This window comes from Aquila chrysaetos, chromosome 3 (assembly GCF_900496995.4).
Source record: "Aquila chrysaetos chrysaetos chromosome 3, bAquChr1.4, whole genome shotgun sequence".
NCBI lineage: Eukaryota > Metazoa > Chordata > Aves > Accipitriformes > Accipitridae > Aquila > Aquila chrysaetos.
In genome coordinates this window covers 47,186,730-47,209,833 of record NC_044006.1, presented here as the reverse complement: position 1 = coordinate 47,209,833, position 23,104 = coordinate 47,186,730, and the positions used below count along the sequence as shown (strand labels likewise).

At 34.7% G+C, this 23,104-nt stretch overlaps 1 protein-coding gene across 7 annotated transcripts in view; it reads right to left on the bottom strand.

The window, feature by feature from the left end:
* Positions 1-23,104, bottom strand: part of DGKB (diacylglycerol kinase beta) — a 368,055-nt gene that overhangs the window by 222,940 nt on the left and 122,011 nt on the right. For 5 of the 7 annotated variants that reach the window (XM_030010154.2, XM_030010155.2, XM_041122700.1 and 2 more), the window contains 5 exons: positions 22,069-22,167; positions 14,208-14,240; positions 10,325-10,441; positions 7,449-7,522; positions 178-252 (listed from right to left, as the gene is read on the bottom strand). In XM_030010154.2, the coding sequence (XP_029866014.1) occupies positions 178-252; positions 7,449-7,522; positions 10,325-10,441; positions 14,208-14,240; positions 22,069-22,167 (398 nt within the window). The remainder of the gene's footprint in view (positions 1-177; positions 253-7,448; positions 7,523-10,324; positions 10,442-14,207; positions 14,241-22,068; positions 22,168-23,104) is intronic. The other 2 variants (XM_030010157.2, XM_030010159.2) reach the window with 1 other exon arrangement.

The following is a 23,104-nucleotide window of genomic DNA, read 5'->3' as shown; positions in this document are numbered from 1 at the left end:
ATGATATGTAGTTTTATTGGTACATGTAAACAAATAATACCTGTAAATTTCTGCAGTGTTCAGAGGTCTGTAGTGTTGATACATTCAAAGCATGCTATATGTGCTTCAGTCTGTTCATTTGATTATGTAGCATTTTATTAAATGAGTTCCTGGTAATAATATTAACTGTAGACTTACCCCGGCATTGGTCCATTTCCAGAAAGACTATAAACTTGACGAGGATTTAAAAGGTACTGAAATTTTCTATAAATTCTGAAGAGGTAAAAGAGACAAGGAGAAAATATTTACTTATAAGTTTGGAATTTTTTTTAAACTTACCAAATTAAAGAATTAAAGAAGTTAACACATACTATCATTATTTGAATTGCAGGATCTCATTTATACAAAAAAAATCAAACATTTGAACACAGCAATTATAATTCATACATATAGTGTATTGTGGCCATAAAATTGAGACAGGAGTGCTACAAGCTATCTACAATTCAAACGCTGTATACAAACAGAAAAAAAAAATAGGATAAGAAGGTATAATGACACAGAAAAAGGTGAATCAAAAAAGCATGGGGAAAAGCACATTGGTTCCTGTTAAAGTAACTCTATGGTAAAGGAGAGATTTATTCCTGAAATTTATGGCTAACACAAAATTACAAGTATAATTAATTGCAAAAGCAAATTGGCTTTGCCACCGACCAAAAATGTCCCCATAGGTTGAACAACATTCTGAGAAAGCAAGTCTACTGTCAACTACATATCCTTTGGATTATATTCAAATGGGAAGAAAATGAAAAAGATTCAAAACCATTGCTTCACTTAAATTCCACATATTTTAAAATTATCTGAATAATAGGAAGCAATTTATTGATACAGCATGAAAAGCATTGTCCTACCCCATAAGGGACCCCATTTGCTGTCCCACTTCCAGCAAATATTTCCTTCAATGGCAAACTATTTTAAAAACTGTAACTTTATAAATTTGAGGTTACTTGTCCTAAAAGTGTGACAAACATTTTGTTTCTTCACTACAAATATTAGAAATGCATTTTCCTACATTGATTATCATGTGGTAGCTGCTTCATTTCTTACACAGAAACAAGTAAGCACATGAAAGTTGGATCTCAGAATGAATAAACATATACCTATAGCAATAGTTTAAATCATAAACCTCTGTTTCTTGCTTTTAATTTTAATGTTTATGTCCTCAAGCTAAATAATACTTTAATATTTTTAAGAAAGCATTTATTTTTCCACTGAACTATCTCTTCCTTTTTTTTACTGCCTTAAATAAAAGGAAGCATAATATGAGGTGAATTTTAAGTTAAAATGTCCCTATTTTCAAATTCGGCAAAATAAAACTGTCTAGACACAATCTATGTGCACATTGAGGGATTTTTTTTTTTAAATTTTATTTTCTTAATAGCAATGCATAATTTATTAGGCTAGATGGAAGACAAGGGTGTAAGAATACTGAATACAAACAAATTTATAATTATCTCTAAAATTGCCAAATTGGAACATTTTCTTAACTCCTCAGTTATTTAGTGGTATCAGCTTCTTCATAAAGCACTGTATTCAAACACACTCACACAATCTATTCCTGGCCATTCCTGACAGAAAAAGTCAATGTGAAATGACTGGTTTCACTTTGCAAGCACGCACACATCATTGTCAACAGCCGTGATGACGACTAAATCAGACATTTGACAGTGGATTTACAACACAGTGTATTTCCATTTGATTTGCAGCATCTTACCAAGGTGAAAGGATCCTATTTTTAATTTTCTAGTTAGTATGTGTAAGTTGCTTCCCAAGGACGTATGGGATTTAACCTGGTCAAAGGTGCTGCTAATTTAATTTGTGTAGCTAACCGTAAGAAGTTCACGAACAGTATTGTTACAAAGTCCCAAAGGCTTTAGAGTTATTTGCCTAAAACTTTAGTGCTACAAAACATGCTAGCCATTACCTACACTCACAATACCCTTGTCAGGAATCAGTGAAATGCTATAAAAGCCTTCTTAATAAAGAGGGAGCTAGGTATCTCTAGCCAAAACCCAGAAGTCCACCTGCAATAATAAAGAGATTACATTGAATCATACTTGATTCAGTGCATACCATTCGCAGGTACTGCTCAAACATCAATACCAGATAATCACTCTATGATGTCTCACTGCAAATGACACATAACGCTTTAAGTTATCGTAACATACTTATGTATGCTAGTCTGTGTAAAATTCATAAATTGATGGTTCATTTCCATTCCTACTTTCTCCAAAAAAGAGGATGAAACTTACTATAAACGCTTGCCTTCACACTAAACTGTAACTAGACCTAACAGCGTGACACATGCAAGATGAGGAAATGGACAGTATTTAGCCTTCCAGTTTTATGCCTGCAGTACCAAACAGCCTACCGATACTGACGTGTCTCTGAACGTCTTGCTTCCACATGTAAGGAAGGAATTGGACATGGTTTCCTTGTGACTGGAGATTTGTGCTGACAAAGCCATGAGGCAGCGTAGTGCGTAATGCCCCCAAAAGACAGCTTTTTGTGATGGAGTTCAATTTCATAAACAAAGCCAGTTCATGAAATTACCCCTTGCCACCACCACCTCCAGCTGGTTCTTACCCAATGACACATTTTTTCAACAAACAGTTGTGCTTCTGTGTTATTCTGTGTTATTATGCTTCTGGGGTTATTCTGTGATCTGGAAAACTAAACAGATATAATTTAAAATACAAATCCTCAGAAAAGTTTCTCCATTGTCATCTTTTTCCTTCACTTAAATCATGTCCATGATCTCATATGAACCTCAAAATAGCTCCACTAGCATAACTGAGGAGGCAGAAAATTACAGCAGAAGTGGCCAAGAGGGCTGGGATCATCTTTAAACAGCTCTGCTGCTGAAGAAAATACTCTTGAGTGCACCTTGGGCTGAGTTAGACTGAGCTATCTTCAGAAGTCATAAGATCATTCCTTTAGAGAGAGGAAAGAAATAGATAGACACAAACCTGTTGGCAATTCAAAACCAGCAGTAAAGTCAACTATACTGGGGAAAAAGCCAGCCATAGCAGTGCCTTGTGTCAATTGGGGGATGCATCTGCATTCATCTAGGGGGTGACTATTCAAGATGTGGTCAATATAGGCTTAATTTAACCCTAATGGCAGAGAAGAAAGAAGCCGAGGACTCCTCCCCAAAATTAAAAGAGTGCTAGTGATCTTCTGTCCTAGACATACAACATTTGAAAAAGATAATTTGAAACTGCTTCTACATTTTGTCTCAATGCTAAATGAAAGCTTAGAAAGCCAGATTAATCAGAGGGTAGGATGGAAGAGCTACTATGAACCAAAGTTATCTGAAAACAACAAAGGTCAAAGATATCATCAACCTGTACTGCACAGACACTGAACGTGGAGTCAGCAGGAAACGTCAGTGTACGGAAGCTGATCTCCAGTGCATCCAACCACACATTTGTCAAGGAAACAATTGTTTAAACTCACCTGCTGGTCAGGCAAATAAATTGGAAAATGGGGAAGTGGAAAACAAAGTAATGAGTATGGCAAAACAACAGCATGATTTAGAAGGACTCTTGTGTGAGAAGCATTAACCTGAACAACAGTTTTAGAAGCACTACATGCTTGTATATTTTTTCTGTTGAAAGAAACTATTTTGTCAATGATGTACTCCATATATACATTCTATTCACAGATTATTCAAAGCTGTTTTCTTGATTAGTCAGATCTTAAACACAGACACACAGGACTGTTAGCCTTAGGATGAAACGGACGTACTGCATTTTTCTTCTGATGAAATTAACCACACCTGTCCAATTCATGCACAATCACTGAAAACATGTTACAGTGTGATATAGCCTGAGGAAGACACTTGACTGGGTTTGCTGAACTCCCATCCAATCTCATGCTTAATTATAATCTATTTTTGGTGTGTGAAAGGCTTAAAGTCACCAACTTTAATTCTAATTTGCTACTATCTTCTTAATAAACATTGAATTGTATTTTTGTTCTATTTTATTATAAACATATGTATTATCCATTGGACTAAATCATTTAAGTCCAAGTAACTGTAAATGCATTTGTGTTTCAGGTGATGGACAATAAATATCAATCTCTCCATTAAGAAGAAAGTATAACTGGGTTATTTTCATAGTTCTTTATTTTGCAATTACATCTGAAAGTCACAGCATTGGTTTTTAAAAGAGAAACCTATTCCAGAAGAACATGATATATATCTCTATACATTTTGCAAAACTCTGGCTTTCTAACAGAATCAAAGTTTTAAAATGTAACAATAAGGTAATTAGATATGGTTGTAGAGAAAGTATTTTTGTGTTCTGAATGCACTTTTTCTACATTATCTATTTGTTTCCCACCACCCCTCTGTTCCAGCATTCAAAAACTGAAACTAAAGCACCTAACTTTTTTCACCTTAAAGTGATTCTCAGTTCTTTTCCTTTGCATTTGAGAGATTTAAAAAAAAATTGCAAAATACAAAAGGAAATTACAGACTATTATTGGAGGAGTGCATTTATTCAACTGGTTGTCAGATGGATGCATACACTCTCTCCAAGTCTAAGGGCAATGAAATGGGCTGGGTTACCATATGGCAAGGCATAAAATCTCATATGGGGAACTGTGGGAACACTGGAGTCTTGACAGTATCTGCAATAACCTTTCTGTGTTCAATGAAAGTCAATTAGAAATCATAACTTCATTCACTGTGATCTCTCAAATACAGAAAATCCTAAGTAAAGACTAAAGAATAGCTTTCAGTAAAAGATCACCTTAATCTGAATGAGTCAAGATAATGAAATTCTCATCTACAAAAATTAGTAGATTTTGGGTTTGGTTTTTATCCCCTCACTGCTGTGGAAATCTTACTTTTGTTACAGCCTATCCTCTACTCCTAGGCTCTCAATACCTGACCAGATTACAAAATCACTATAATCGAAAAGCCTGACTTGAATCACCATAACTGTACATTTTGCAAAGCTATTTATGTCTTCAAATGTCCTATGATTTTACTTTTCACAACATATAACTGCCACAAAATTGGAGGCGGCAGCGGGGGAGGGGGGGAATATGGGATTTTTCTTTCTAGTTACTGACTGTAGAGCAGCCAGATACAAACCAGAAAAAGTAAAAAAGTTAAATATTATTGTTCCCTGAAAATGTTTTCGTGCCTTAGATTAAAGCTTCAAGCTAATATGCACTTTTAACATCCCTATTTTATAATTCTGTTACTGGTATTGATATGAAACATTAACACCTAAAAGGCGGAAGGCAACCCCCTTCTCATCAAATAGTCCATATGTGGACTTTTTTTTAACCTTTTTGAATCAAGTTTTAGATCTAACCATGAGATATTATCTCCTGCTGGTGAATGACTTGAGATACATTTACATGTCTATGCAGTTGACCTTTTGATGTGCTCCTCCTAACACAGAAATATTGAGTGCAGCCTTGACACATCAGTATGCAATTTAACATTTTATTTCGTGTGGTATCAAAGCCAATTTAAGAGGTTCTCATACTTCACTATACTCAGCTGCTAGTGGCTGCCCTCGTGCTATACACTTCATTGTGTAATGACACTTGTAGGTAATGGTGTTAGCAAATCAAGCGTGTATAAAGCATTCATTTTTTAAATTCACATCGTTCCTGTGATCTGCCTGGCCTCAGTAACAGTTGCATTAACATAAACTGAGAAGTGTCAGACTGCAATATGTGAATGGGAATAGGAGCCTGGGAAGGGGATCAGGTTTTAAACTTGCTTTTACCCTGGAGAATATCTAACATTAAATGACATCCCTCGTGCATTAAGCCCATTCAAATAGTAACACTTGAGACCAATTATGAGCTGGGAACTGAAAGATGTGAAACAGCATTTCATTAAATTGTTTCTAGGTTATAACTAACTACATAAGTGCAGCTCTTTAACCTGCCTTTCACCTACATAATTCCAGACTGGATCCCTGATCTACTCACTTCATGTTGGTACTATGAAAAAGTCAAGCTGAGTGCTAGTACATTACCATCCACAATGCCCCTGACTGCGCAGAAGACCACAGCTACCTCACACTGCTACAGTGTCTGAAACATGAATGCTCAGAGTGGCTCATACTGTTTTGCTGTGATTGCAAAGGCATGTTCTTGAAACTGTTTAGAATGAATCTTTTAGATCACTAACTGCCTTTGACACAAACAGCACTGCTGTCATTGCTGCTATCTAGGTATACCAGTCTATGGATTACATAATCAGCTCCTAAATGATAACCTGTTCTCTCAGAGGTCTTCAAATACAGTTTTGGTTAAATGTTCTTCAGCTCTAAGACCTCCCCTAACATCTACTCTGCAGGATTTTGTCCCTTTTGTCAGTTCACTTTAAGGGGCGCTGTTTGAAAGAAGTGATCTAATGGAGGCAGTGAGGAAGAGGTAGGGAAAGCTGATCCACTTGCAGTTTACTTGCTTAGTTCCAAGCTTTAGAATCACACTGGATCCCTCCTTTTGTGCTTTTGGGTACCCACATCACCCACTATCTACAGGTGTCATCTTCAGCCTAATCTCAGCCAAAAGACCGTAGCCTTTTTCAAGACTTGAAGGATAAACTACAGCACTGACATGGTAAGCTAGGCTATAAAATTGTGGGATTTCTGTAATGATCAAAAATGGCCATATTGTTAGCACTTGCGAATCTGAAATACCCTCTGAAAAATCTGCTCAGGGGGTAACTAATTCAGCACTTCTGCCTGAGTTTGACGGACAGAGTAGGAGGCGAATGTTCTTTATCTCTGTTTTACCATGCCTCTGATACACTAAGTTTTAAACATAAACTTAGGCATTTTGAATTTAAATCAATGTAATTACTGACATATATAATATTAAGCAGGTCTTTGTGTGACTGGACTTCAATACTTTAGCTGGACTGTTAGAATGCTTCCTATCTACAGAAATCAAAAGGTTTCTTTGTAGGAAATCTTAGGGGGAGGCTGGATAGTCTACTCACTAAATCTTTGAAAGACAAGTCATACATTAGAAAATGGAATACTGTTTCCAATTTAAGCTATTGGCCTGTCTGCATAATTATTACAGAGATTTAAAGAAAACTGTTATAACTTCAAAGTTGCAATGCCAAATATAGCAACTCACATCTTCATGCAAATCACAAAAAACCATACACTTAAATATAGCTACTTTTTCTGGTGTGAAATGAAACTGTTGTATAGAACTCATTCCAGCTTTTAAGTGCAGAATTTATAACTATATGTTAGTGTGTACCTCTTCTAAACAGGGCAATGGGATGTTCAAATGTGAGGCATAACAGTATAAAATGTTGGACTTCTTTTCATATACAAACTCTTTTTTTCATTTTTAAACATATCACAGAGATCAGAATAGAGAAAGAGAGGGGAAAAAAAAGAGAAAATAAACCTTACCTTTCTCCTTGTTTCCCACCACTTTTAGGATTGACAAAAACTAAAAGTGGATGAGTGCCTGGAACTGGAGTGATCTAAAAGAAGGGAATAACACAGCCACTCATTAATGCTGTGTGTTGCATTCATTTTTTCCTATAGTAGACAGAAAACAAAAAGCTTAATGCAAACTCTATGTTATGCTATGTAAGCCAGCTGGAAGCAATTCCATAATTTGCAATAATCCTCACTTCATTAATTTGCCACAAATGGCAAGTGACTTTTTTTTTTAATGCTGTCTGTCTTACAGCTGTGATGCCATTTGAACCTCTAATTCCATTGAAATATTGATACATATAGGTTACATCCATCAATAAAGAAGAAAACTTTAAATGCAAGAAATGCATGACTGATTCTGACAGTAATTTCCTATGGAAAAAGCTATGAAGAAACTGTATTTTGTAGTGAGAAATGACACCATACTATAAAGGTCAAATATAACTATATGAAATTTTAAACTTGATAAAAAAAATTTAAAAATTATTACAATTACAGAAAACTGCAATATTTGATATGATATGAAATCACACACTTTTTAAAATGTAACAACCATAACGAGTTCCTTTAAACACCTTAGAAAGCTGGAAACTTAAAAAAGTAAAGGAGAAAACATGTGAAAGAAGGTCAAGCCTGAGGAAAAGAATGGAGAGGAGGACATACTGAAGGAAACAATGACTTCTACCATGTTTTTTAATTCTTTTGTGCATGGAAATTTTTACACGTTCACATTGATGTTTAGCTTTACAAACTAACATGTTCCTTCTAAGTAATAGTGTTAGTCTGCATTTTCAGATACTGTAAGATGTGCATGTTCACTGCCTTTGCTCCACAGACTTGAAGAACATAAAAAAATTACATCAGATAATCACTCTCTATTATCTGTTTTTCAACCATAAAGCTAGACTATTCATATTTAAAATTATCACTTTTAGACATATATCTATTCTAGAATGTTTAAAAGCATATTAAGAGTTCAAAGTCAACATCTCCAAAGTCATGCACTAACAACTTCAGAAATGAAGCTTAGACTGTCTCTGTTTCAAATGATACATTGAAAGCTCTTGCTGCAAATCCTTATTCATAATTCCTGAAATAATGAAATCTTTTCATCTGAAGATTTTGTAAAATGTTATTTAAGGCAGAACCCAAGATAGCTAAGGAGTCTTACAGGCATCCTACTGACATAGGCATATAAACCTACAGGCATCTAAAAGCACTTTTCTTCCAGTAGGATGTGTTAGGCACTAGTGTGTCAACTCCATCCATAACTTCACAAACAATGGACCCAAATCTGTTCCGATACATACAACAAATAATGAAAATCTCCAGCAAACTCGGTGGAATTAAACCTAGCATAAAACCTACCCAGTATCACATTCTGGCACAGTATGTTGTTACAGTAAAGTGCTGTATGTTGTTACAGTAAAGTGCTCTATGTTGAAACATATATCAAATTGCAGGATATAGTGAAGTTTGTCATATATTTAATTTTTATCTACTGTTGTAATCAATTTTAGTTATTTAGCCAATTCCCATGATGTTTGTTCCTGTAAGCTAAGTGTAAACCAATGGTGCTCATTGTGACAGAGATGGACTACCTACTGAAATCCCTTAGGACGCAGGTTAATTAATGAGACTCATCCTAAGGTTATACATGATCTATTACTTCCTCTAATTAGAAATAATAATCCTGATCATTATGCTGGTTAGCTAGAAAGAAGTAAGATGAATGTGCTTAACTATGATTAATTGTCTTTAAGTCGTGCAGATCTCCACTGCCACTAAGTTATCTGCTCACTGCTGTCTGATGGAAGGAAGGTTTAGTCTTGATACTTTTCTCAACAAAAGCTAAGTGATTAACTTATTTCTATTTTATATCTTTTAGTTCGTAACTTAACCATTTAATTACAAGTAGAAGGTTTAGGACCATCAAAAACCCCATAATAACCAGTCTGTATTCCACTCAATTCCAAAATAAGTTCTCTTAATTAATTTCTTAGAGTTTTTTCCAAATTACTTTTCTAGATAACGTAGATCTTTCCATATAATAAACAATGCAACTAAAGATTTAGACTCAATTGGTGAACGTTTTCAAGCCTTCATCTAGCATGATTTAAAGGCAATCTCCACAAAGTTATTAGACAAGTGACTTAAAGTCTCCTGATGAAATAAAGAAGCATCATCATATATGTGAACATTGATTTTACTCAAAACTACTCATATCTCAAGGGAAAGAAGTCAAGCAGTTCAGGCAGAACTTCTGGCATGCCTCTACATCATCTTCCTAAAATAACATTAGCTCATCATACACACAAGTTTTTCTTTCACATAGAAAAAACTTCCATTTTTATTCTAGGTATCGCTATTACTGTAACCACCTTGCTCCTCTCCACTCTTAATTTTGATTTGCCAAATACCCTACTTCGAAATACCTGGACAAATAACATCCTTGAAGTTTACTCCATCCACCTATTAATTAAGAGGTCCAAACGAGAATAATGAGCAGTTATCAATATACACACTCAGATTTATAATGTAAATTCATACAATGCTGTGTGGCAGATACTAAAACAATCGAGCTCAGCTTCACCCTACAATACAAGTGTTTTAGAGCTAGTTCTCCCTCTCCCTTAAAGTCCCACCAATCATATGAGAAGCAGATTTGCACCACAGGATTCCTGTACAGATGGAAGAATTTACCTGTTGTATTTTTAAATATGTAAAAGTGAAATATTAGAAGGGTGAATGTATAGGAAATATTTCACTTCGAAGATTGCTCGTTCTATCATTGTCTTCACACCTACAAGTGTCTCCTTAAATTAAAATAACAATAATCACACCTGAAGACCTTGTCCATCTACGGTGACAGAATTTGCTCTTTGCATTTTGTTCCGTTCTCCCAGTTTGTTCATTTGCTGGAGGCAACCCTTTTCTTTTTTCACTGTTGCCTGTCTTTCCTTGAAAAAAGAAGAGAAAAGGAGAAAATGGAACATTTTCACACATTATATAATGCTATACAACTGTAACTGAGACTGTGCCTCCACAAAGTTGTTTTTTGACTACAGTGTAATGTCAGATTCTGCTTTAATGAAAATGAGTTCTCAGTCAAGTTATTACACCGTGTCTGGCCACTTCACATAACATCTATCTATGTGCCTGAACATTTCATAATGACTAGGCAATAGATGGATGAAAAGTGTGCAGTCACAACACAAATTAATGCAAAGATGTGAAAAGATAATCTGACATTGCCAGGATGGCATTCTGAAAATTGAAAGCCAATCGTACAATATACTTGATTGTTTAATAAACACACTGATAAGAAATCAGTAATTTATCAAAATTTCATCCTAAATGCTAGCAAGGGTTGGATGCTTCAAGAGTACTTTAACACTTTGGCAAAATTTACCTATTCTAAATGTACCATAATCAATTGGCTGAGTGGCCTTTTATAAAATATGTATTTTGTATCAGAAAGAAACCAGAACCTACATCAGCTTCTAAGCCATTCGCAACTTTTGATGCTGATACACAGCACAATCAGACGGTTATTTGAAAGAGAAAAGCTCAGAAGTATGTTGCTGTAATCATATTTTCAACTGTTGTCAGGTCATTCCAGAGAACTCTGAATGAAAAAAAAAAAAAAAGTCCTTGCTCTTTGCATCTCATTTATCCTATTTATAAACTGCACCCAGCATGTCCTTTTAGGTTGTCCAAAAATGCATTATAAATTAAGACAGCAGATGTTTATCAGATAGAATCAGTGTCCCCAGTCCCAACTGCACCTCAGTCACTTTCCTGACTTCGCAAGTGCAAGGTGGCTTTAAACTAGTCAGGGGAATGGGCTGGCACAAAGCTGCTGCACTAGCAAGGAGCATGAAGGAAACTGTTGCACCCCCTGCAACTGCACTCAGTAAGCAGTTCATTAAACATTACAATTTAAGTTCCATACCACGCCAAACCCATCTCTGTGCTACCTCTGCTAAAGCCTTAGGGATTGCGCTAGCAATTAATCCATGCCACTCTTTCTGGAGCAGTTTAAACTGGTAAGAATCATTGACACAGATTCTCTGGCAGGAAGGGAATAACTCCCAGCTTCATACATTGCCCTCTAACACAGACGTGCACCATCACTGTTTTTATTTCATCTTTAGTTTTCTTAAATTTGCACACTAACACAGCCTCAGTCTAATCCCGATGAAAATAGCGGTCCAAGTCATTCCAGGCTGCTTTGGGTAGCCAAGTGCTTTGGGGAACTGTGGCAATCCGATCACATTTTCTATAAAAGTACTGACAAACCTATACCACAGCGAAGAAACAGGGGAGTCTATACTATTTCCCATATGCCATGAGATTCCCAAGAGGTTAGTTAACTGAGCTCTTGGATGCTTTGAATAACTTAATCAGTTCAAGAGGAGGTCCAAGAGTCTAGACTACAATATCACTGCTTTGAACAGAAAACAGTAAAAGCAATTAGAGCTATTCATCTCAGCCCTAACCTTCAAAACAGACAAACACTGTCCATATCACTGCCTAAGAAATCACCGACTCTGCACTTACTTATTTGACAATTTTTTAGAAACTAGAACTACGATGAGGCACCCAAACAAAATAACATTTGTGAACTAACATGAAACATTAAAGCACAATGGTATTGGTTAGTGCCAAGGATAGTAAGAAACTTCAGTATGAAAGAAGCTTCGCACTTCATTACATATGTAAGCAGCTTTGGGGTTTTAAACAACTTTGTGAATAACTACCCTTAAAAGTCACTACATTTTATAAGAAGTAAGCATACCATGTTAAACAGGGTTTTATATTATGGCCAAATCTGGCTCTTGGATATTGCAACATCTTCAAAAATCAAATCAGATGTCAGTAATGCAGACACACAGCTAGTAAAAAAACCTTATTTCTAACAAAAATCAGAGATGGAGAGCAAATTTTAAAAAGTCTAGCAAAATGTTAAGCTAAACAACATATTTGTGATAGTTCAAAGAAAAAGGTAACAGAAAGGAACAGATCCAGCACACTGAGTATGTCCATTTAGAGAGCTTAAAAAAACACTGTTCAGAAGAGGCCTACTTACAAAGTGTGGCACTAAAAATCTGCTTGCATATATCATGCTACTACTTAGAGAAAAAGTATTTACACACTGCTGGGAACTGTCTTTACATAAAGGATGCTTACCACAAGTGCCCAAACCTGCTGTTAGCAATCACTCACAAGCAAAATGCAGTAACAATTGCCTAAAGCAAAGTTTTGGATATTGTTTTTTTTTGTTCCAGCATGATACAGATAGCAAATACCCTCAGCTGGCCTTGGCCCTATGACTGCTGCATTAGCAACATTCCTTCTCCAATTTATATTACCTGTCCCATAAGCAAAACAATTGCTTGACTCACAGACAAAGACAGCTTCTCCTAAGCAGTGCCTACACAAGATTAGGCCACACACCTCATACAATGTAAAGGAAAAAGTATATTCATGATACAGAATTGTCTAGAGTGTTATTAAAAAAATTCAAATATGGATACCTGACCTCATTATCATTGAAGGTTTGCTTCCTTCAATGATGATTTTTGAAGTATAAATAAAGTATTTCGTATCACCCGTCTTATATGCATGATACCACAATACACGTCACCACATGTACCAATAATCCTCTCTGAAATATTTCTGAAGAAGCTGAGAGGAGATTTCCTAGCGTTATATATCCTATAATTTTTACATATGTGCTATACTAGTGGGGACTTGACTTACAGTTTGTGTGAAATAATATAATATGTGTATCTTAATTCTAGTGAATAAATCTACTAATGGAACAGAAAAAGATTTACCATTTCATTTAAAAAAATCTCTTTTAAATATTTTTGCATAGATACTTTGTTTTATATATGAAACAGAAAGCTGGCTTTCTAATCCAGTTCTACATAACTGTTTGAATAACTTACTTTCAGGAACTATAACATTACTATAACATAACTAAGCTATCCAGGAGTGTCAGGAACTAAACAGAGTCATTTTTTAATGAGATAATAACAGTTTAATAAAATCATCTGTGGATAATAGCCTACAAATTCTAGCAATGTTAAGACAAAATTGACATGCATTGAATAAATGGTTTTACGAAATGCAAACATTTATTTTTCAAGGTAAGAAATGTTTCTACAACAGTTGTGCTGTATTTAATATCTTGTTAATCAAAGCATACAAAATGATTAATGTATCTGTGAACCATTCTGTTTAGTGGACATGCATGAGGTTGATAGAGATACTGAATACAGCATTTTAAAAGCTATTGTACATTTTGATGGCTCAAAGAATCGAGTTTTTATGTTCTTTTTGTATGTGCCAGAGCACATACCTTTCAAAATAGTACTTACCACAACAAAAAATTTTTCCACCCATTTTTACACCTCCCATGCCTTCTTTTCTCCCTTTGAACTCCCACTTTGAAGTCAATATCAACTGGAGCTTCTATCATTCAGTATTGCTCCAGAGAGATCACTGTCAGATAAGAACTACTCAATTGTATCTGTCCCTTATTAATCCAAATAAGAAAAAAGAATTGATAAATAAGAGAGGGCCTTTCAAATGATAACACAGAATATCATGTCTCGATTTTTAGTTCAGCCCCAAAATGCACTTTATAACAAAAAGAATGTACAATATCATGATCTGTTAGTACTCGTGCGTACATGGATGCCTCCCGTTACGCACCTCGGGGAGCAAACCTCCTAAAGTGGGTAGCGTCTGTTGGAAAAAGAGAATGTTAGGCTGCAACACCGAACAGCTGGGATGGCAAGGGGCATGGAAAGAGTGCTTATGAGGAACACTACCTTGCAGCAGTTCTACTTAACAACAAATGTACATGGTGCTTTTTTACACATTTGCACAACCATACTCTCCCAATGTTTTGGCCGTCATATTACAAAATTTATATTCTCAGAATTATCTGTGGGATCATTTTAGCACCAGCTAAAAATATTAGAAAACCTGAGGACTTTATTCTTTCAAATAGTAAAAAGAGATACTTGGTACCTGGGGAGTATTCTTTCTATTTTATCTTCCAAGTCTTTGAATCCTCATCCAAAGTGAGGAATCTTATTTAAAAAGCTTTCTTCTACTACAATTGACAAGCTATACAACATTCATCCTCAAAAAGTATTTCTACTGTTTCTTTATATAGAGGTACAGTCTTTACACAAAACACTAAGATTTAGAAATATCATACTCTATCATAGCTGTTATAACAAAACAGATGAATAGTAACTAATGGCTTACTAAATAGTTACCTTTTTACGTTTTAACTGCTGACACAGAATCCAGTGTCAATGCAGCAAAAATTGCTTTTTCTCACCTTGTCTCTTAATCAATAAGTGCAAATCTGTTTTTCTGGATTATTTCATACACAGCTGAGATTACTTGAAAGAATTTATTTTATATATTAAACAATGATTTATTTATACATTAAATACGATTGTAAGGCCATTAGTGAATGGTTAATACCATTACACAGTTTGTCAAGTAACTACTGAAAATTTGAGATTACGTCTGTATGATAATTACTTCTTTATATGCCTTCAGATGAGGCATATACCCTAAAACCCAACTTGGGGATGGGGTGCATAAGGAGAGAACCAAATTCTACTTTAGTATGCATAAACAGAAACAGTTATTTTAAAAAAAAAGCTTATTTTAGAACTCTGAGACTTCAATTTGAAAGATATTGATCAGGGGAATTTGGTCATAGAAGATCAGATGGAATGCATGGAATACCATGTAAAGGTATCCTCAAATGTTTGCAGGATGAAGGCCATGGAAGTTTAAATATGTGACTTGAATATCAAACTGATGCTTTCGGGTTTTTTTAAGGAACTTGGAGGAAGGTTGCTTCATGATTCCTTAGAGCTATTTTGTTTAATGACATGGGAATCCCCAAGGGATGCTATAACTGTACTTCAATATGCAATGAAATATTAGAATAGGTACTCCTAGACTGTCATTTTGTAAACCTATGTGGTATTCAAGACCCTGCTTAAAAAAATTCCATTCCATGCAATTTCTGTCCATAGTTACACAATAACCAAAGAGAATCAAAGATTCAGACACCCAGGAAACTGCAAAAAACCCACCACCATTACCACAAAACCCTGGGGAGCAATCTATCTGTAATATCTATTAGATATCACATCCAACTAACTATGATTTAGATGTGCTAAAATATTTTGAAAATTTACTTTATAAAATTATCTTCATATTTCCAGCTCTAAACCTGTGTACATACTAATCAGAAGGGCCAATATTAAGACACCACGTCATGCTGCCTTGAAAGCTCATAGAGCTGTAACACAATACCCAGCTCTACACCCATGGCCTGAAGCTAAAAGTCATCCTGTGGACAAGATTAGTAACCAATTCACCGGCAAAAATACTGTCCCGTGAGCTGCACTTGCCCATACTATAAAGGAAAGGTAAGGCTTCTAATTTATCTGAGAGCTGCCTTGATAGAAACATTTGCAGCTAAGGAAAAAAAAAAACAACCAAAAAATCACATTATGTCAATCAGAAGGAGGTATTTTGTCACCCGTAAGATAAAGAATTACACATCAAAATCAGAATCAAGTATTTGTCATTTAGCATGTCGGCCTTAGTTCATTTAGTTGGCTGAAGATAACTTGCCTTACATCTTGCACCCATTCAATATATGCATCATCATCATCATGCAACAGCAGTAGGGCCCAAGACTTTTAATTTAATTTGCAACCTAAAATGAACTTGGGCTATAACAGGCAATTATATACACCGTCCAAGAAAGACAAAAGAGTTGGAAAATGATTTTGAAAATAAAAACATGTTAAACTCCAATGGGAGAGGATGTAAGGAATAAACTGAGGGACTGACAGTAGTGATGAGTTTTGGGCAGGCAACTAGATATAACTTAAAATGATTGAATGGCTGCCATTTCAGTTTATCAGCATCTTATTATTTTAACATTGAACTGTGTTTGTCGAACAGATAATTAGTTAGGAAGATACATTTTCCTCCAGGGCAATTATTAATTTCCTTCTGACTTCAAAGAAATGAAAAAGCTCTTAGTGTAGATAAGCACACCATTATATTTCAAGTCTGTTTAGATTCTCAGAGAACTGAATCTGCAATATGATGCGCAATTGAAAAGGAAAAAAGTGTTTTGTTTGGTTTTTAAATCTGTTTCAATTGCTATGTCATTACTTAATATTCAACAACCAGATTTAAATTTCCCCCTCCATAGAAGCATATATCTATAAATAACTGGTTTTTTGTAGTATCTTTGTTCAGAAACTCAGAATAAGGCTAGTACTCAACTTCAAAGGATCGAGTTGCTCATAAAGATGCTTACACACTGCACTGCTTTTCTGCGCCCCATGTTGAGCTTGGATTCAACTGAGTTAAAACTGATCTCTACTATGATAAAAACAGAAGAATCGTTTTAGGACTAAAAACTGGAAAAGGGATTAAGAAAGCTCATTCTTCAACCAGCAACTGCTAATTCCCTTTCTCTCTCTCTACATCTCTGCTTTCCTATGTGAGTAACATTTACCTACCACACAGGAAAACAGTATTAGTAAAACATATTATCAGACATGGGAAAAATATCTATTGAACTATGTTGCAACTATAACACAACCATTAGCTATTCTATCTAGTGTCTCTAAATACTGATAGTCAAAGAAAATTCTTGTGCAATATTTTCAACTTTAATTCTGTATTACTTTTTGCCAGCATCTCAACATACTTGCTGTATTTACATGAAAGTTTGAAGCTACAGATCATAATGTATATTGTTTAGTTGCACAAGGCACATTTCTTAGCTAAAACATTTGTAATCTGCTGTGTATATTGTTTTACATGCCTAAATAGAACTAGTTATAAACAGAATATTTTTGAACATCTATGTTCTTGTGCAATAAAATGCCAAACCAACCCAAACCCAAATCAGATACATCTGTTTCCTCCACCAAAATACATAGCCGTTTATATTTTAAAATAAGAGGTCAAGTGAATTCAACTTATGATGCTCTTTTATATTAGGTGTATATAAACAAATTTATTCTATGATGTAGAAAAATTCTATACATATTTTATATGTACCGAATTTTATATATATATATATATATATATATTTATATATATATATATATGTATGTTCTGTATTTATATAAATAGAATTTATGCTTAAATGATTTTATCCTAAAAAGCTATAAGCATCTTCACTGGGCAAAAAAAAAAAAGCCAAATTCATTCATAACAGAAAAGAAACAGAAAGTGAGTTGTTCCAAACTTTTTATCATGATGACCAATTTGTCCCAGAATGCTGAACAATGAAGTTGACAATTGAACACAAGGAAATGTATCCAATTTTAAATTTTATTTCTTTCACTTCTTGTCTTCAATATTATACCAGGCCCTCCCCCTTTGAAATAAACTGGTTACTATGGAGACAGTGATAACTGCCATATAGTAATGCTCACACTGTAATCAGGGTACCTTATGTTTTACAATTTATTCCATAATTTTCTTTTTATTCCATGATTAACAGTTTTAATTATAGTTTTCAAAACCAATGTTAGAAATTAAGTAAAAAATAATTCATTGTAAAACTCACATAAACAATAGGAGAATCAAAATCATCATACATTATAAAATAAATATGTATTTATTAAATAGCAGGCTTTTACTGGTTGATTTGTCATTACCTAAGCCTGTATCTATTTTGGTGGGAAATAGAAAAATCTAATTACTTTTCTATAAACATAAATACAAATTAGAACGTCCTACGTATTCATCAATAAACAGAGCAAAGTAAAGGAAGGCATGAAATGAAGAAGCCAAAATGTATGTTAGCATTCTTCCCTTTCTGCCTTAAAAAGGGGCAGCAGGAGAGAAGCTGTATCATAAGGAAAGATCAATCTTTTTTTCTTTGCTACTCACTCATCTCATTCCAATACCCATTTTTTAACCTGGTTATGATCTAATTCTGTAGTCTTGGTAGGCTAGGATTCAATTGAGTTAAAGATTTTTAAACTCACTGCCAGTCAACCTTATCATGAACTTTCATTATGTGCATGTAATTAATTGGGTCCAATGAACAATATCAGCACTGAGTTATAGACTTTTTCCCCCCACCATATAATTAGAATATAATTACCCACAGGATATCAGAATGATGCAAAACCTTTCCTCTAAATGTGCCCTCATTAGGAAACAAGTCTCAATGTACATTTATTCAATCAGTATGAATTAATTAAAACGTTACTGAAATAAAAGAGTAACATTAAAGTGTATCTGACATCTATTAAAAGACTATCACTTGAGATCTGCACGCACAGTTTATAACAAAACTCATTTAACTTGAACAAAAAACTTCACCATACAACAAGCCTTATATATGGTAAACAAAAGTAAAAAGGACTAGTTTTAAAGTTGACAGACTACATTTTACTAATACATTTAAAAGTATTGCAGTAAGATATGAAAAATCTTTATATGGCAATGATTCTAGACAGATATGTGATTCTTTCATGATACACACAGTGTCAACTGCATGAGTTTCCCCATGGTTTCTTTTTCAGCTGAGAATGTAGCTAATCATATTTAAGAATAACATTGGACAAGTTCCATTTTGTGCAGTTTTGAAGATGGGAGCCCTCTTATTTAACTTAGACCAGCTATCTAACTTTCAGATGACCAGGCATTTAGGTTCTCTCTCCAGCCTTTAAGAGAAGGGACTGTAAGAGAGGATCATGCCAGTCACTATATTTTAGAGGAATCTCTCTTGTGTCAAAAGACACCCTAAATGAGTGATTAGAAGAGTCACCTGAGCTGAGATGGCTATATTTAGGTGGAAGAGAAATGTCACCCTTTGTGATATTACAATCAGGAAGGGTAGTTTGTCTGTTTATTCTTCACAGTTGCAGCAGTGATTTTGGAGATCAGTGGATACCTAGGAAAAGGAAAAACTGAGAGGATATGGAACCAAACAACAAATTCCAGCTGAGAGACCAGTTTAGTAGCTCTGGTATAATACATGGTGCTGTGACATGCAATTTATGAAAAAATTCTCTTTATCTCTGCAGAAAGAGTCGAAGCTGGACTTCACAAGAACTGAAGAAATGAGACATGCTGGATGAGAAAGGTAAAAATATGAATGTCCTTAGTTCTGCAAAAGAGAAAAGATGAGAAGGGATTTAGCCTGTACTCTTGAAGGAAAACTTATGAGAAGGCATCTTGGTCTGAGATGAACTCTGACAGTTTTCTGGAAGAAGTCTGAACTTCGAAAGTTACGGATGGAAGGGAGGGCCAAAACTTTTGGGAGATCAAAGATACAAGATTTTTCAACTTGATGTTTTCCCACAACTCCTATAACTTATTCTATGGGAGAAGAACATACTTTCTTCACTGATACCTCAAAATACACAAGGATAAACCTGGTACAGAAAGCATTGTGGTTGTCTGCTTTTCTTTACCTTCCACATGTATGTAGCACTGCAAGAGTATTATTGCTCAGCTGATCACTGAAGCTAAGCGTGTGTCCTAGGTGAAACACCCTTCCACTGTCAGGTATATCAGGTTTGATATGTATGCACACATCATTTCCATTAACAGACACACTTACTATTGTATCTTTAGACAATTTTGACATGGATTTATTAACTGGTTTTGCGGTCGTTATTGAGAGAGCTGGTTTCACATACACTGAATTATTATGTTTCTCAAAAGGAATCCCTGTAACAGGAAATGGGAGAAACTAATTAAAAATTATTAACATAGATGATACGTACACTGTAATCAATTGTTTTTAGGAGGAGTTCCTATTAGCTAGGTCACTGATGTATTATTTGTAACGTAAGTATACTCAGGAATTTAATGCATTTTTGGAAAAAACTACTAGATGAACAAATATACTACGAAATTATAAAGTTCCCATTAAAGCACAGTAAAATATATTTTCTGTTCCAACAATATACGTTGTGCTGAAATACATGTTTTATGTTACATTATTAGTACATAATACTGAAACATGATTCTGATACAGGAAAACGTATTTACTTCTGCTTATGCCTTCAAAATTTGCAGATAAAACAAACCTATTCAAGGGTGATTTGACTCTAGAGTGGTTTTATATATCCTCTAAACAACTTAACTAAACTCCCATTGTGGAATGAAAATCATAACTCCTCTATTCCTCTTCCTCTCCTGAAAAGAAAATGGAGTTATGCAAATATAATTGAAGATGAAATTTCACGCTGAGGCTTTATTCAGTTTATAAGAATGGCAAACAATAAATAACAAAAGCTCGAAAACAGTCCAATCCAACAATCCAACAAAATCATAATTTCTACACGTTAACTCTTACAGTATGACCTAAAATCCTGAAAATTAAATAATGTAATGCAGAACGTAATCATCCAACAAACTTAAAATAATATTTTACAATTATTACTCAGAACTTGTCCAGGTAATATCAAAACACTATTACAGACAAACTAAAAAACTACTCTTATGACTTTTCAAAAATATTAAAAAATATTTCATAAATATTAAATCCAGCTTTCCATTGCTTTACCTTCATTGACAGCAATGGAATAGTCCCAGTTTACTCAAGTAGAGGGCCAAAGTCTAGCATCCATCCCTTAGCAGATTTATAAACAAACAGCCAAAAGGATTAATAAGAAAACAAGTAATTTACAATAGGCATGAATATTATTCTTAATGATCAGAAACAGTTTTAAGAGTAGAAGGTATATTTTCTTGTTTTTCCTCCCTGCAATAAATCATTCTTTCTTAATTTCAAGCATTTCTTACTCTTACTATGAAATATATTTAAAGTAAGAGGACCACACATCTGTTCTGTTATGAATACGATGATGCGATGACTTTCATCAGCATAAAATATCCAATTTAATATATGAATACATAACTTAATTCTGAAGCTCTTTTTTCATGATAAACTGGTCAGCTCTTTTCTATACAACCCACACATAGCATGCATTTTTATTTTCATTGAATTGAGTTATTGTTTTGTGGACAGAGAAATTTACTGTCCACGACTGCTGAATAAAATATACCATAATGTTGATGCATAGCTTACTGCAAGACCAGTGTCATCATTCTAGGTAACCTCCGGCTTAGATCAGAGACCTCAGCATTGCAGATATACAATATGCATCCCAAGCAAAAACTGTCCATAAGAATAACTTCATTATTCTGGGAAGTTGGATCTATAAAAGATGTAAAATGTAGAAGTGTTCTGCCTATACAGTTTCTGGTAAGTACAGTCTGAGTAAGTGATAAAACCTGAGTCAGCTTCGGTTATAATATGCCCTACAGAAAGTTCATTCTCACATGAAGAAAATGCAATATGCAGAGGATAAAGCATGCTTGTGCCTATAAACTCATCAGTCAGGATTACCCATTGTGTTTAAGGTTCACACGGTTCTGTGAATTTAACAGATACTCTGGCAGTCAGTCCCAGCATCATTTTAGCTGTTACCTATGACAGAGGATTACATCTGAAATAAACATATGGACAACTCACCAATACTACTGGGCAGATTGATGTGGGTGGTAAAATATGGTCCTTCAAAGGTCCACAGTCACATTCAGGTTTTAGATGTGATGCACATTTATTATGCAACTACAGGAAAAGAGAAAATGAAGACTCAACTTAGACATTTTACTACTACAGTCTAAGAAAACGGGCATCCTAGAATGTTGTGAGTTCAATTAATCTAATTTTTACTAGAGTACTACCAGGAAAATGAAACACACTGCAGTGGAAAGCCTCTTAGGATTGACAAAACCAGTGAATTTATATTGAAGCAAAGAACAGTGGATCAAAGTATTTTCCAGTTTGGAAATTGCACATGTGGTCCAGCACACAAAATGAGAACATTGCATGGCAGTACAGTAACATCAGCATAGCATTACTGGTGATCAAAACCTTCATTTCAGAAGACAGCTTCTTGCACTAAACCAAGAACTTCTGTTCTACTGCTAGTGGGCAATCTGGGGTAATTCAGGGCAGCCTTTGGCATTATTGGTATAACTCTGCTTCCTACCTGAAGCTGATAAAATCACTACTGATTCAATTGTGATGCTGCAATATCTATGAAAATATATATGAAATGTAAGAGAATAATGTAGGAATATTTAAGAGCTTTAAGCTATATTGGGCAAATTTTGTTCTCAACTGAATCAATGTTCAGGTTTCCGCTCGCTCCTGAGGACCCTGAATTACTCTCCCTTTTCTACTTTATTCTTAGCATTCATCCAGTTTTCCTGAAAGCAATGAGAAGAGTTCTACTCTGAAAACATGTCAAGAATATCCTCAGGTCTGCTGACTGAAAGAGCATTGGCTTAATTCTGTCTTATTAAAAAGGTGGCAGGGAAAAAAGTGTATATAACATCAACATAAAATGCAAACAAATAATGATATATTTATTGGAATATTTTGCATTAACAATCAAGAGTTCTTGATGCTCTTTTAGAATTTAACTCAGTTCAAATGTCTCTAAATAGAATATTGCAACATATATATCCAGCCACACAGTACAAAGGCACAGTTTTGTGTC